Genomic DNA, 16,515 nt, shown 5'->3' with positions numbered 1-16,515 from the left:
AAGTTTAATAAGATGTTAGTATTGTCAATTAGAAGTTCCTGAATTTGAACGAACTGGTAAAATGAATGACTCTTGACTCATTTATTAAGGAAGCAACTTGCTGCTACCGACTGGCAGTTAAAAAAAAATATTCAATTGTAAATGCATCTAAATAATGCTTTAGATGGAGCTTATGCACCTCTTATGCAGTGAAAAATGGTTTTTAAATGTGTTTATATTTATTGTATTTGATTGGTATCAGCCTATAGTGTCTTACTATTCTAATTGAATTAATTGATTAAATTAAAGAATTTAACACAAAAAAGAGGCGCATCATCTAATAAGCTTAGAAAAAGTCCTTATAAAAGGTGAAAATGCCCTGGAAATCAATTTAAGCTGGAAAATGTATTGAAAAGGTTCCAGCATAAAAACAAACTCCGCTAAATACAGTCTAATTGTTATCTACAAAATCCAAGAGTTATGATTGAGGTATTATTTTTCTGTATATTGCACACCAGTGTTGGGTGTAACACGTTACTGTAATTAAATTACTTATCCACTGAAAAAGTAAAGTAAGGGATTACTGTTCATTTTTAGGTAATTTAATTACAGTTACTTATAAAGTACTTGCGTTACATACAGTAATTAATTTCAACAGTTCTAAAATCAATATTAAATGTACCGTCTAAAGATAAAATTGAATGCAGCGGCTTTAACCCTCCGCGCGCCGGCTCGTTCACTTTCAGATTTTCCTGATTCACAGAGAAAACTTAAAGACTCAGATACAGAAGACTAAAATCAATAGAATCTAAAAAGCTTGAAATTTCTACTTTTAAATGAACAAATTCAAATCGAAAACGAATATTATCTGATTATGTAATCCATATGAAACTAAAGAGAGGTACAGTTTTTCCTGTATCTGAAAGCTTGAAGTGTCTACTTTTAAATGAACAAATTCAAATCAAAAACTAATATTTCTGATTAAGTAATCCTAAAGCGAGTCCAGCCTTTTCCGTATCTAAAAGCCTGAAGTTTCTACTTTTAAATGAATGAATGAATTAAAATCGAAAACGAATATTCCTGATTATGTAATCCATATGAAAGCAAAGTACAGTCTTTCCGTATCTGAAAGCCTGAAGTGTCTACTTTTAAATTAACAAATTCAAATCGAAAACGAATGTTATCTGATTATGTAATCCGTATGAAACTGAGGAACAGTCTTTCCCGTATCTGAGCTCATTATATGCAGTCACCTGCACGCAAACGCCCTCACCTAGATACCAAAAAAAAAAAAAGATTCATCTAACTTTCATCATTTTTGAAAGACCTACTATGAGGAATTTACCTCATATGAACAGCGCGATCTGACATGGCTTTATTCAGCAGAGAAGATCATTTCTATCATTTATTCCTACCTACATTAGTTATTTACAAAAATTACAAGTGTTATTTTTACATAAACCTGTACGGATTTACTAGTTGGCCTTTTCCTGAACATCTTGCCAAATGGAAATGTATTGTTAAACTTTTAAGCTTTTTTGTTCAGATATTTTGCAGAGTATTTCTATTTGTTAACCAAAGGAGGCTACATTTTTTATATAAAAAAGTTTAAGTATTACAGTTGTTTTAATGCTAAAAGGCTAAACTATGCTATGTTTGAAAAGCATAAAGATTTTAATTTCTATTATTTTAAGATGTAGCCTAATTAGCGATTTGAATAATTAAGTTACTTATTGAGTAACTAAGTTACTTTTCAGAGAGTAATTAGTAATGTAATTTAAATACAATATTGATGAAGTAATTAGTAACTGTAATTAATTACTTTTTGAAAGTAACTTACCCAACACTGTTGCACACCCCTAGTGTCAAGTATATAATTTCGAACGGGACATCATCTAAATAACCAACCTGATGTGGCGCTCCAGCTGGGATAAACACGGCATCTCCCAAAAACTGCACAATGGACCAGCCCTGGACTCCATACTCCTCGTACAGCCTGCGGCGTAGCGTCTGGTCCAGGTACCAGCTCTGGTCATGGATAGGATCATGGTCTGGTGGGTTCTCCTGACCTTGTTCCTCTCCAACCTGCAATTAATAGGTGAAATGAACTTCAGACATTCATAGCGTTTTACAACAGAAAGTAGAGAACGCTGCCCAAATCTGTAACGTTGTCAAATGTTGTTTGGAAACACATGAGTGTCTTTATTTGGGATGAACTACTGCTTATGCAATAACAGTCAGTCATCCTTTCACCTTTCGCAGGAGCTCGCGGATCTTCTCAGCATCTTTGGCAGCGTAGATGTGCCAGAGAGCTCCAGGTTTCTCCTTTGCTTCATAGACTCTTCTCTTAGTCATGTCATCCACATCTCCCTCTTCAATGGTCTGCATCACCTCTACAGTAATAACAGGTCGGTCAGTAAACACACACACACACACACAATCATAACTTGTGTAAACGTCTTTATCTTTTTCAGTGAACTAGAACTGAACTACAGATATTGATTGTTAGAGCCTCTTTTGTTTCTACTCAGGGTTTCCGAGCATTGGGCAACTACACTATGACCATCAAAACAGAGAGTAGATATTTCATATTTTAAAGTTTAATAACTGATTATAACTGCTAAGCAATAGGGCTGTCAAAATGAAATGTTCATTCAAAACGTTTAACACTGTCATTTATGCAATGCAGTTAACACTTAATTTATCTGACAGTTTCAATCTGGTATTTCCAACCACATGCTGCCTCTCTCTGCCCGCTGAAGATACCAACAAACCCAAAAATTAAAATTCTGTCTTCGGAACTCAAAGTGATTTTTGATGAATTCCGAGAACTCTCTGACCCTCCATAGACAGTAAGGATCCTTACACGATCAAGCCTCAGAAACGTAGCAAGGAGATTGTTAAAATAATCCATGTGACATCAGGGGTTCAACCGTTATTTTACGAAGCTACGAGAATGCTTTGTGCGCAAATAAAACAAAAATAACGACTATTCAACAATTCGTCTCCTCCACGTCACACTATAGCGCCATTTTAGAAAGCATCACATATGTAAACAACGCATGTACGTTCAGATCAAAGCGTAAACAATGTAAACCGCGTACGGTGCTGCTGACACATAACAGCACATGCTGTTTGTAATACTCTCCAAATTGGCGCTATAGGGTGACGCGGAGGAATCGATATTGTTGAATAAAGTCATTACTTTTGTTTTCTTTGTGCACAAAAAGTATTCTCATAGCTTCATAAAATAACGGTTGAACCCCTGATGTCACATGGATTATTTTAACAATCTCCTTGCTACATTTCTGGAGCTTGATCATGTTAGGATCCTTGCGGTCTATGCAGGGTCAGAGAGCTCTCAGATTTCATAAAAAATATCTTAATTTGTGTTCCGAAGATGAACAAAGGTCTTACGGGTTTGGAACGACATGAGGGTGAGTAATTAATGACAGAATTTTCATTTTTGGGTGAACTATGTCCACACAATGTGGGAAAATTGTTGCATTCATTTTAGCAGATTACGCAAATAATTTCGCAATGTGTGGTATTGCCAATCTACCAAGCACAAATAATGTTGACTTTGTCTTAAGAAGGAACTGAACAAGAAGAAATTTGAGATTATTTGCAGTGAAATATTTTAATCTATTGACAGCCCTACTAATCAAGCAAGCAGCGGAGCAAAGAGGCTGAATAAGGGAGTAGGCAAGGATCAATCCTGCAGGGTTTGCTCAAGAGTTGTAAAGAGAATATACATCAAAAATATAATAAAATCACAATAAACTGCTCAAGTATCCCAACACATTTTTGTATGGGGAAAAATAAATGGCCGCACAGATTCCTGGAACAAAAAAGGTGACAAATTCCAATTCATGTTTTTTTTTTGTTTAACATTTAAAAGAAGGAATGACAGGATATGAAGGCCCATCACCAACCACTGAAGAGCATGGAAATAAAAAATAGCTTCCCTATAGCAAATAAGAACTATTTAAAGGGGTCATAATGAACTCCAAATGTTCAACAAATTAGTCTGATTGTGAAAGAACTGTTCAATTTAAGTTATGAACTAGATTAACCCGTTAACCAAAACCAACTAGCTCAACAGAGTGATCCGTTTGATCCAGTTGCAGTGTTTCTCAAGTTAACAGCTCACGGGAAGGTCTGGGCCTGTTCCTGAGACGAAAGCTATCGTACAGCTTCAGAAGACTTGGAATATAGCGCACAAGGCTGTGACAAACTAAGCCAATGTTGGGCTGTCATTGAGTATCAGTCAGCCCAGTTTTGTGGCATCTTCTGAAACTTTAGCATTAGTCGGACCCCCGTCGGCAGCTTTTTGACCAGTTGAGCATGTTTAATCGGTGGTGAAGCCCATCAGTGAGAGAAACTGTTTCAGCTTAGTGAACCAGTGCACAAGAAGAAAAACTAAAGAAAAACTGAAGACGCTATTCATTTTTCATCCCATCTGTGGTGATTTTCACTGAATCTGTCAGGTGTAAAAATGTAATAGTAAACTGGTGAGCTTTGTTTACAGTGTGTATATGTGCAGTCCTAACTCTTCCGGTTTGTAGGGCTGTCAAATAAAGTCGAATTTTGAAAATTCGTCGAATTGAACAAAAATCCACATTTCCAATTTTGTGTGCGCGTTAAGGCAGCCTTCTAAGTGACGCACGAGAAGTGAAGACGATGCAAGTGTCGTTGCATTTGAATGTTTTTGTTAGCTTATCCAGTCGAACCCACTAGAAGTGGCGCTGCGGAGTTGTTCATTCAAAATATTGCACAAAAAGAGAACATCTTCTTTACGTCAAAACCGAAACCCTAGAGGGACATCTATCACCACTGCAGTCGCATGTTTAGTAAGCTATGTAAAATGAAATGCAACTTTTAAAAAACATCTCAAGTCTTTATAGCGGTTTTCTTTCTCATTCCACTGGATCTCATGTTTTTAAATGAAAAAGTACTCTGTGTGATTGGCTTGTGGCCTAAAGAGAAAAGCCAAAAGCTTTTTTCACCCTAACTGAAGTTATGCCTTTTAAATTTGAATTTAATTGGAACATTGATAACATTTAAGTACAAAATGTGGATTTCGTTTTCAGCCATTTTGACAGCCCTACCAGTTTCATTTTAAAACAAATGCATAACACTTTTATTTGAAAAGAACCAAAGAACTTCTTGTTATGACCCCTTTAAAATAACTCAATCATAAAAACATCTGAAGGGGCATCAACACAGTGAGATGTAACAAAACAAAAAAAAACACTATGGTCGCTATGTTTCGGTGTCCTGGAAAACTCTGAATGGAGTTCACAAATTGGTATTTTATAATGAACCATCAACATAAATAATATCCCATTTAAATGTAAAGAGTAATAAGAGATGGGTTAAAGCAATGGGAGTGAGGAACAAGAGAGAGCGAGAAAAGTGGGAGGGCATGCCTAAGGTGAGACAAATGAAAAAAATGCACAGACCTTTGAATCCAGCGAGGTCTGCTTCTGTGAATGAGAAATGGTGCCACAATCAAAAGTAGCAAGACCCCAAGATCACAGGCCATCCTAAAGGCCTTAACTGTGTCCAACTCACTGGGTTGTGAGCGGTTCGGACACTATAAGGCTGTAGCTAGATTTTTGGTAAAGCTTATTTTTTACTATGAGAAACCTTAGTCAGAGCAGACGCCATATTTAATTGATATCAATGAAAATGCAACTGTAAGGGAAAGACATTCAATGTCATACTGATCAATCTTTAACTGTGCGTCATCAAATGAAATCCAGCTTCTGCCCTTACTAAGGTCTATAGGGTGCCATGTTGGCCTCTAAGAAACTACCTCTTGAGGGAGGCTTGCAATCATTATTCAATGATTTATTTAGGGGTCTGAATACTTTTGCAAGGCACTGTATCTATGTTCTATTTTAACGCCAGTTTCCTATCAAGATATTTCATCTATGGGTGGAATCTCTGTCATACAGACATTAAATAATTAGCTTACAATTACAGGGATGTCATCATTTACTCAGCCTCATGTTGATCCAAATCTGTATGACTTCTGGAGTCAGAAAACCATGAGGGTGAGTAAATGATGACAGAATTTCATTTTTGGGTGAACTACCCCTTTAAGGACAGGAAGTGTTTTCAGGGAAATTTGAAAGCTTGCAAAGACACTGGATTTTTACATTTCCATTGAAACCATTATAAACACAATAATATGTGTCATACACTTTTTTCATAACTATTTACCTTAAGCTTTTTTTTTTTTTTTTTTTAAGAAACACAGACTGCAAAATTACTTTAACAGCACAGGGGCAAAAAAAGTAGTCTAGACCAAATTTTGGTATACGTTACAAATGAACAAAAGAAAACTGCAGCCATATCTATGACCAGAAACAATAGCTTAATTATATTTGCTACAAAAATCAACCAGAAATGTTGGATTTTGAAATCAAACTGCTGCACCAAAATACACATACACAAAAAACCCTTAACACACATAAACAATAGCTAAATGCTTACTTTTTTCATGGTCGCTGTCTCCTTCTGGGATGCCCACATACACCATTACGTTGACTGCATCGGATACGTCCAGATGCAGGTTAGTGGTACCGACCCTCCTGTCTTCTGTGGAGATCAGACCTGGGAGGGACACGGCAAAGGGAAGAGGTTAAAGAGCTGCCAGTGCATTCCTCATAAGCAGTGGCGAGGATGTTGAATGCAGATCTCTTACCATAGGCGTTGTACATTTTAGGACCCAGATCTGGCCGAACAAAGAAGTTTGGAAGACGAGAGGCCAAGTTGAGACGGCCATCTCTCTTTGTGTACTCTGGCAGAGGAAGGTTCTCCATGAGATCATCAAACCTGCAAACAGGAGAACATAAGTAAGCTAATTCACAAAAACTGGCTGCTGCCAAGCGAGGATGCCACAGCTGTAGTGGTCGACCGATATGTTGCCAAGGCTGATATTAGGCATTTTTTTAAGGAATGCACGATATTATCGGGCTGATATCGGCATCGGCCCGATATGAAACATTTTGCCAATATGTCTTACCGATAAGAGGAATACATTAACTCACATGTGCTCAGGCTGTGCTAGTGATTAGATTGACTGTTTTGGATCGCTGCGTTTAATCTGTGAAAGCACTACAGAATGAAGCGTTCGGTGTCTAATAGAGTAAACAGTAATAGCACGTGCAGCAGTAGCCTCCCCCAGGTCCTAATGCCCATTCGGTAAGGAGTTTTAATTCCGTAGGGGGCACTGTTGGCCTAAAAATATTTTAGATATTATTCTATTTTAATATTATAAATATTTTCTAAATATATGCTGTATGTGTGTCACACATCTACACAATACACACATATTATGTAAACACAAACTTTTATTTCGGATGCGATTAATCATTTGACAGCACTAGTTTATTTATAGTTATTTGCAAAGCTTCAATGTACTGTCAAAAAAAAACAATTTTTTTTATTTAATTCTAAAAAATAAATTCTTGTTAAAAACGAACCAAACCGAAATTATTTGAAAATATCGGCAAAAATCCAATATCGTGCATCCCTACAGTTTTTAATTACCAGCATCGGCCAATAATTTTTTTTCTGTTTAGCCAATATGTGGAAACTTTTATCATCTTGTCAGCGCACAGGACTTTTATTTTGACAACGCTGAATGCACAGAACTCCCATTGTCCATCTTCATTATTTTACAGTTAGCTTGTTTGTGTTCAACGCCATTCCAGTTTCGTGGCTATTTTCAAGGCAAGAAATATTATGGCTGAATTATGTTTTTAAATTTATTTATTTTTGCTAAAAACTCTAAAACTATATTCGACTTAACTCTGTTAAAAAATTCTTCAAAATTGTTTACGGAATAAAAAAAGTTCTCAGAGTTAAAATTATTTTAACTAGTGTTATTTTAGAAGTTACTAAAAAAAAAAAAAAAAGTAATCTGATCACATAGCTTGCATTACTTGTCATGCGTTACCTCCAACAGCCTGCTTTTAAATACGGTACGATTGCTCATTTTACTAGTACTGGTACTTTAAGAATGACAGTGTTTTAATAAGCCATATTTCATTAGTTGCATCAATGTGCGACAGCATGACAGTGTGTGTTCAGCGCTCTGCTACACAACCCTGCATGAACACTGGAATGCCAAACTTTATATACATTTTGATTACTTTATTCAATTTCTGTGTTATCTCTTAATTGAATGCTACTGTTAAAAAAAAACTACTTTACCTAAAAACACTGTTTATTTTGTATGTGTTCTTTTACTTGCATCCATATTCTTACTGTTATTAACAAAGATAAAATAAAAATGACTACTATAAATTGTTATCGTGGAATAAAATCATATTGTGAAATAAGATTTTGGTCATATTTCCCACTCCTAGCTCATGCCCAAGTTAAATGAGTGTGATTTATTTCATGACAAACTTCTGACAGGTAATTGAGGTGAATAATAACCACCTAATTTAGCTTTATCCTTTTTAGCTAAATTACCAATGTGGCAAAGATCTATATTTATCTGTAGTATCGGCTGTATCGTGGCAGGTGGCATATGACTTTGTTTTTATTTTATTATTAATAGATACAATAATGAACTACAAATTTCATGTGTATCGTCTATTATTTAATTACTGTTCCTGTTGTGTTATGTTTTGGTTGTGGTATCGGTTCAGTAGTAGTAGTAGTAGTATCGAGAGACTAGTCAGGTATTGTATCGAAGTCAAAATTTTGGTATCGTGACAACACTAGCTCTAACTCGTAGAAGCGTTTCTTTATTTGTGAAAAATACTATAATAGAATTTCAGAAAGAAGTTTGCATCTAAATAATTGCCTTTTTATCAAGTAAATTTTTTCCATATTTATTCATTTTCAAATGACAATCTAAAAAATATTATGTAAAATAAATATAAATGACATTTTCAGCAATTGTTATATAAATGTTTTTACTACCCTTAAATTAAACAGTGTGCTATATATATTGGCTTCTTACTGCCCAATGGTCACCATGCACTCCAAGATATCGGCATCAACAATAAAAAAATCCACATCGGTGGACCACCAGGTACAGCCCCAAATAGCATGTCAGCAAACCTACCGAGTGGGCATCATGTCTCTGAAATCTTCTCCAGGAGGCCAGTCTTTAAGTTTTAGTACCATAGGTTGGCCATCTCCACCCTGCAACCGCTCTAGAGAACAGAGGAGAATATAATAGCCCACCAGGGTAAGTGGTTTCATAGTTCATGACGATTAAAGATGTTAAAAATCAAATCAACAATAAAAAAATCCAGGCTTGCTCAGATGTTAAAGTGTCTGTACTCACTGGAAATGACCTGGAAGCCATCCCAGAATTCTCGGACTTTGACATCAGAGATGATGGCGCAGTTCCTACAGTTGACCAGGTCCACATCCTGGTCTCCAAACTCCTCACTGAAGGACTCTGGCCTCCATAGTTTATCCTTAAGATTTTTGTGTATGCCTGAGACCAGCACAGGCTAAACAAGAAAAGGTTATTAGCGTCAGCAGAATGTAACTGATCAAATAAATGCACATCCATTTGATCTTCACTGCTCACCTGTCCTTGTTTCCAGCACTCTCTGAAGATCTTCCAGTTGTTGCTGTTGCCGGGGTCCTGCAGACAGAGCAAGCGGCCATCACACAGCCACGAGTGCGAAGTGTGGGGGTCTAATACACTGAGACCCATCAAGCCCTCTCTGCGAGGAGCAGTCCCCGACTCGCTGCCATCTGCTAACCCTGATGCACGTCGACCCTCTGCCTTCTTCGTCTCCACCACTGATGCAATGATATGATCCAGGAAGTTAGGAAGACCTCCCTTCATTTTATCAGCCTGCTTAGGAGAGAAAGACATATTAAGAACATTAATTTTCTTATGTCTATGTCTCAACGACATTTACATGATTACTGTTTCAAATTTTGTTGTCAGTAAGAATTTAAGAAATTATTCTGCAAGGGTGCATTAAATTAATTAAAATTGGTAAAGACATTTATAATCTTCCATTTAAAATAAATGTTCTTTTTAACTGTCTTTTTAATAAGAAGAAATGTTTCTCAAAACATAAAGACGGTCACGTACACCAGCAGTGGAGAACACTGAAGGGAAAGGAACACCTCCTTCGGTGGGACCCTGCGGGAGCTTCCCGGGGCCAGAGTTCAGCAGATCCCGGAGGCTGGTGCCCTCTGCTTTGGGTTGGGAAGGGCCAGCGCCCAGCAGCAGACTATTGAAGAGCTTGGGACTGGACCCTGAGGGTTTGGAAAGGGTGCCGAAGGAGTCCAGACCAAATGGAGCACGAGAGTCACGACCCATCACGGACCGCAGAGACTCTGAGACAAAACAAGAGGAAGAGCTTGAGTGCGTGGTGTCTGCAAAGAGCCCTTGCAAAGATTTACCAAATTCAAGGTTTACCAGAAAACGTTATGTATAGTGGTTCTAAAGCATTGTTAATGTAACAAAATTTAAATCAAAAGTTTGTTCTTACAGGGTTGCAGACAGCAAGGGGAAAAACAATGCCAAAGGCAAATATCAAAATGTTGCTAATGTCATATAATCATGCACAGTTAGGAAAGCAAAATAAATAAGATCAAACTATATGCTGTTTTACTGCAAATTCATGTTACTTTTAATTAAAATTTCTTTAACTTGGTTTATGCATTCTTTGCATTAAGTTATTTTACTATTAATTGCATATCTTTTGTTATGCATTCCATGCATACAGTTTTATTTTTTACTAACTATAAAATGGGTTTCACGTTAAATTATGGTATTTTTCATCTGTTGCTCTGAAGAACTTTGTGCTTAATGTAAATTTAACCATAAAGCTGCATTTCTTCTATATGAATGTTGTTCTACAAAACAAGTTTATTATTATTGTAGTTTATTATAATAATAATAATAATAACCATAATTATAAATACAATAATAAACACATCTCTGCTCAAATGTACCAAACATAGGGCTGTCAAATAAAAATTTGAATTTCAAGAATATTTGTCGAAATGAAATAAAAATCCACATTCGAAAGCAAAAATGTTGCATTCGAATTTTAGGTGTGCGTCAGGCAACCTTATCAGTGGCACACGAGATGCGATGAGGAGCGGTGTTGTTCATTCAAAATATTGCGGAAATAGAGAACAATGTGGAGATCATCTTGTTTACGGCAAAACCGAAACCAAGTCGTTCACACAGAACGCATATTTATTGCATATATCGCAATATTTTGCATGATTCGCCACCTTGTGGCCTCAAGAGAAAAGCCAAAAGCTTTTTCCCCCTAACTGAAATTATGCCTTTTAAATTCGAATATTGATAATATTTGATTACAAAATTCAAATTTAGTTTTTCAGCTATTCTGACAGCCCTAATATACTATATAAAAATAATATATATAACAGTCCATGATCATTTTGGTCAAATGTGGGCTAAATTCAAGGTCCTGAAGCAAAACCAGGTGAGAACCACTGTTATTAAGCACCTCCACATGTGCCATCCTCTAACTGTTCACCGCCCTAAACCTAGTCTCACCTTTGGACTCCTTTTGTGTGGCCAGGTCGGCCAACCAGTGAAGGGCTGAGGAACTGCCCTTGCCATCTTTAGTGGCTGGTGTCAGGGCAGGAGCAGGGCTAGAACTGCTGCTGTTTGTCCCACTGGTGCCTGACGTTGTGTCAGCACTGCCTGCCTCTTCAACAGGCTCTATTTTGACTACTGCACCCGCTGCTGGTTCCCCGTTCGGACGGGTTGTGGCTGAAGTGGAAGTGGCTCCGTTCCCCACACTGTTAGCCGCACCCGACTGCACCAAACATGAGACACGAGATGAGAACAGACAAAAAAACAACAACATCTAAGAGCATTACAGATGTAATTTACTTTCAATTCAAATGTTTTGGAGCTATCTTGCCTGTGAAAGGCCATTTGGAGCACTGGGCCGCACCAAGGTTTTGCTATGTCGACTAGTGCAGGGGCAGTTCGCTTTGATCCCCCATTTACCTCTGGCAGCGTGTACCATGTCACCTATGCTGTACAAGGCTAAAGGGATACAAGGAGACGATAAAACAGAGCTCCAGTTACTAATATTTCATATATTTTTAACAGGGATAAATGCACTAACCTGTGCCAGGTATAATTTGTGTGGGCATGAGGTTCTGTGGTTCGTGTGGCTGGCCTTTAGCACACTTCAGCCATGAGAACACCTCTTCTTCCGGACTCTCGTCTACAGTAAGAGCAGAAGTGAGAGACATGCTGTAATGAATGTGCATGACACAAGACAGTGCTCTTGTTTCAAATACGATGACAGCTTCATGAATCTACCTTCAGGTGGCCTGTTCTTGCGTAGCCGGTAGCAGTCGAGACAAACGCCGAAGCCGCATTTGCGACACACCCAGTGGATGTTGAACAGCGTTGTTTCACACACGTCGCACATTTCTCTCACTCCCCTCACAGCTCGCTTCCATGCCACTTTTTCTGCAAAATAGCAAAGATTTTTTTTTTTTATATTTCTATATTTAGAAATATATTTTAGTGTACATTTATAATACAAAACAAGTGGTGTTTTTTCAGTTAATAAACTTTTTTTTTTAACAGCACGCTTTTGTTTTTTATTAACAGTTTTAACAATAATAACCTTGCTTTATATTAGTCTTGAAGTGTTCACTCTAAAATAAGTAACACTGAGGTCCTGAAAGGTGCTATATAAATAAAAAATATTATAATTATTACAATGTTTAATATAAGATTTTATACATTCCTTACTGGTAAGATAACGTATGTAACGGTGTTTTTCCCCTTCACATTGAGCTTCATTCATAAAACAGGAGTAGAATGTGAAATTCATTGAAAAAGCATTCATTTTAATGTGACATTTCACCTGAATTTCTATGAATTATTCACTAAATTATTTTGCTTAAATTTCTTGAATGAGGTCTTTAATATTACACTGATTATGGAAGCTACATCCATTCAGATACTAAGCAATTCATTCAGGTGTCCATATGTTTTCAAGAGAATGATGAACATGATATATATTACAGAAAATGATATAAATTATATTAGATAAATTAAAATGTATATAAAATTAGACAAAAATAACACAAGCCTAATTAAAATACGCTAAAACATCTAGAAATGTTTCATTTTAATTTACCACATTTTTTTTCTTTGAAAAAATAAAAAATAAAAAATTTATAAAAACATAAAACTCCATTTTCATTTTTATAAAGAATATACACAGTAATGTGCACCAAAACATTTCACGTGGAAGAAATCTTTTTTAAAATGTTAAAAAATATATATATTAGAAGAGTCAAGTAAATATATATATATATATATATATATATAAATAAAAAAAAGAGGGAAACTTGAACATTTAGCTCTTAAAATCGAAAAGAATACTTTATTAACTGAAAACTATTTCAGTTGCTATTTTACTTTAAGTTTGCAGAAATTAAGAGTGTCCATAAAACTAGATGGACATGTGCAAAACATGTTGGCATTATTTTAGAATTTATTCAGATTATAAATGAGTTTGAACAAGCTGTAATCAATTTTGATAAACAGTTACTTACGATGGGGCTCTACCATCATCATGGCCTCTTTCTCTGACATGACCAGTTGGCAAAACTGGTCACCCACGTTTGCTAAAATATATTTGGATGTGTCCAGGTCAAGTCCTTCCTGTACTGTGAGGGAGGGGAGCCAAAGCCCCATTGCCATGCTGTCACTCTGCTGCGGGCTCAGAAAGCCTTCCACCCGAAGGACTCCCTTCTTAGTGAAAGCCAGCCTATTACAACACAAGTCAAGGTGTCAGTCTCATACCCTATCCAAGAGTTAAGCTAGTCATACCTGTAGTTGTCTGAATCATATTCACCTGCGGAAGTGGAAGAATCGACAGGCCACGTTTGGGTCGTCATCGTCCTCGTCCTCGCGGGACTTCCTGTAGCGCTCCAGACGGCACTCACGGCATTTGTGCAGATGGGGTGCCACATTAATGCAGGAGCCGTCTTGCAGAAAGGACTCTCCGGACTGCTTCAAGCGCCGAACCTTATTCTGGTCCTTCAACACGGACTGCCCCGCTACATAAATCACACACAAACCCAAAATCAGATGACTGTGAATGCTGGGTTAGGGGTGTGCCCGAAGCATGAATCCATATGCAGAAAGGCACGGTAAACAAATAAAGCGTTTTATGGAGCCACTAAAGGGACATTAGCCGCTAGTTAGCGGTTGCCTGTTACATTACAGCACATGAAAGTTACTTACCACACTTACCACATACACAGAGTAAGGAGAGATGACTGATAGGACAATGGCGAATGATTTGTAGATACATATACAGATATATAGTTAAAAAGAGTCTAAAGATTCTATTTTTGGTGTGTGTGTGGGGGGGTTGTTGATAGAAGTAATGTTGTGTGACAAAAGTATATTCCAAAGAAACTTGTAAATTTGCGTCAGGAAAATGCATTCAGTTTGGGTGTCGCCCGGTGGCTATTTCTGGTATAGCGCCTAAATAAAAACTCACAGGAACCTCACATTTTTTTATAACAACTTTAAATTTGTAGCATAACTTATTTAGACATACAATTTTACTTTTACAGCAAAATTAGATTAAACGTTTTCTATAAAATAAATAATTTGAGTAAACTAACTTCTATAACTTATACTTTCATTTTTTGATTTTTTTTTTCTTTTGAAATGGTGAAAAGAAAAATTCTGGATTCAGTATAAAGAAACTCACACAGGTTTAGACTGACATGAAGGTGAGTACTAACTCAGCTGAACTAACCCATGAAGCACACATGCAGTTGTCAAGCACGTTACCTTTGAAAGGTTTGCTCCGCGGCCGGCTCTTAGCCGCAGGCTGGGTCTTGTTCTTATTCTTATCTTCACCGGCTGCAGGAACCCCAGGTTTCTGGCTCTGGCCTGAGTTGTCCTCCACATCGCTCAAATCAGACAAGTCACTGTTGCTACTGGACTCGGAATCCCTTTTAATGGACTGACTGCGTTCCTCCAAAGAAAACTTGGTTTGGTCGAAAGGCGTAGCAACACCTTGGCCTTCAGTGCTGAAGCGGGTTCCCGGGCTGCCGTCTGAACCTTCTTTGTTTGGTTTGGACGTCTGTTGTCCATCCTGGGCAGCTGGAGTGAACGATGGAGTGGTCGTGAGAGCAGGAGCAGCGAATTGAGGGGCTAAAATTCCCTTAGGAGGTTCTGCCATGGTGAACAGGTTTGGTTTGGCATCACCACCAGGAGGATCTTGACTAAGTAGACCGGAGCTGCCCGAAGGTGAAGCAGCAGAGGCGGACAGCGCAGGTGAAGACTTTGGAGTTGACAATGCACTAAAAGGGCTGTGCAAAACAGCTCCGCCGTAAACGAGAAATGGATTCGTTTCCTTGGTGGCCTGTAGGAAAAGGTTCTCGTGAGTTTCTGAAACCTTGTTGCCAGCAAGCAGACCAAAACCGCTGACTGGGCTCGAGCTGTTAACATTTCTGGCACTGCCAAGCCCGCTGGTTCCTAATCCCAAAGAGGGTTTCAGCCCCTCCGCAGAGATCGCAGCTTGACCTACGGCTGAGGGAAACGCGGCTGGGAGTTTGCTTTGCGCCTCCCCCACCGCTCCGAAAGGCTTGTTCATTAGGATCCCATTGCCTGCAGGCTTGATATCAGGCACTTTTGGCTGCTCTTTCATTGGTGCCAAGCCACTAGCAGGTGCTGAACCAAACAGTCCAGCGGATGCAGAAGCCACAACCGCCTTTTTGAATCCCTCGGAGGGAGCGGCAGGCTTGAACAGGCTGGGCGGGTCCTTGTCCGCGCTCTCGGGCAAGGATGTGAAGGCCTTTGACTGGGCTTGCGTGATGCTCTGGTTCTGAGACATGATTTGGAAGAACAGGTTCTGTGAGGGATCAGAGTCCTGCCTCTGCGACTCCTTCACAGCTCCAAAAGGAAAGCCAAATGGCTTGTCCTCCTGGGAAGAACCGTTGGCCTGTGTGGGAACATCCCCAAACACTGCCTCACTCGACTGTTTACCAAATCCTGCAGCAGCTAGAGCAGGGGTCTTGGGGCTCTGAAATACAAATAAGCCAAATAAATGACGGTCAAAGATTAATAAGTGTGGCCATAAAAATGGGAAAAATTTTAAAATCAGTGCTGCTATTATTATTATTATTATCTAAAACTATTACATTTGGTTTTGGTAAATGAAATAAATCTGTAATAAAATAAAAATATTAGATGAAAAAACAAAATTAGAAATGATGCCTTGGCAACTAACTGAAATAAAATAAAGATGAAATTTAAAAATAAAAAAAAATAAACTACAAAATAACAAAATTACTCAAATTAAAACAAACATTTAAATAAAAAGTATATAAATAATATTAAAATAACACTGGTTAAAAACTAACAAAATTATTTATATTCATGTAAATGTCGGGGTATACTATACTTTTGAAATCATATTTCAATTTCTTGTTTATTAATTTTTTTTTTTTTACATGACTTTGATTTATTTTCTAAATGTTAATGTTATTTAACAA

The 16,515-nt window shown here is 37.6% G+C and overlaps 1 protein-coding gene across 10 annotated transcripts in view; it reads right to left on the bottom strand.

Annotated features, from left to right (window-relative positions):
* Positions 1–16,515, bottom strand: part of LOC306853440 (lysine-specific demethylase 3B-like) — a 29,932-nt gene that overhangs the window by 1,542 nt on the left and 11,875 nt on the right. For 6 of the 10 annotated variants that reach the window (XM_079390850.1, XM_079390852.1, XM_079390856.1 and 3 more), the window contains 16 exons: positions 14,807–16,043; positions 13,854–14,058; positions 13,552–13,766; positions 12,299–12,451; positions 12,099–12,200; positions 11,889–12,016; positions 11,516–11,780; positions 10,070–10,317; positions 9,551–9,823; positions 9,299–9,470; positions 9,074–9,164; positions 6,695–6,825; positions 6,484–6,603; positions 5,445–5,468; positions 2,233–2,372; positions 1,888–2,064 (listed from right to left, as the gene is read on the bottom strand). In XM_079390850.1, coding sequence (XP_079246976.1) covers positions 1,888–2,064; positions 2,233–2,372; positions 5,445–5,468; positions 6,484–6,603; positions 6,695–6,825; positions 9,074–9,164; positions 9,299–9,470; positions 9,551–9,823; positions 10,070–10,317; positions 11,516–11,780; positions 11,889–12,016; positions 12,099–12,200; positions 12,299–12,451; positions 13,552–13,766; positions 13,854–14,058; positions 14,807–16,043 — 3,681 coding nt within the window. The remainder of the gene's footprint in view (positions 1–1,887; positions 2,065–2,232; positions 2,373–5,444; positions 5,469–6,483; positions 6,604–6,694; positions 6,826–9,073; positions 9,165–9,298; positions 9,471–9,550; positions 9,824–10,069; positions 10,318–11,515; positions 11,781–11,888; positions 12,017–12,098; positions 12,201–12,298; positions 12,452–13,551; positions 13,767–13,853; positions 14,059–14,806; positions 16,044–16,515) is intronic. The other 4 variants (XM_079390853.1, XM_079390854.1, XM_079390858.1 and 1 more) reach the window with 1 other exon arrangement.

This window comes from Barbus barbus (assembly GCF_936440315.1).
Source record: "Barbus barbus genome assembly, chromosome: 33".
Lineage (NCBI taxonomy): Eukaryota > Metazoa > Chordata > Actinopteri > Cypriniformes > Cyprinidae > Barbus > Barbus barbus.
This window is presented reverse-complemented; position numbering and strand designations above follow the sequence as displayed.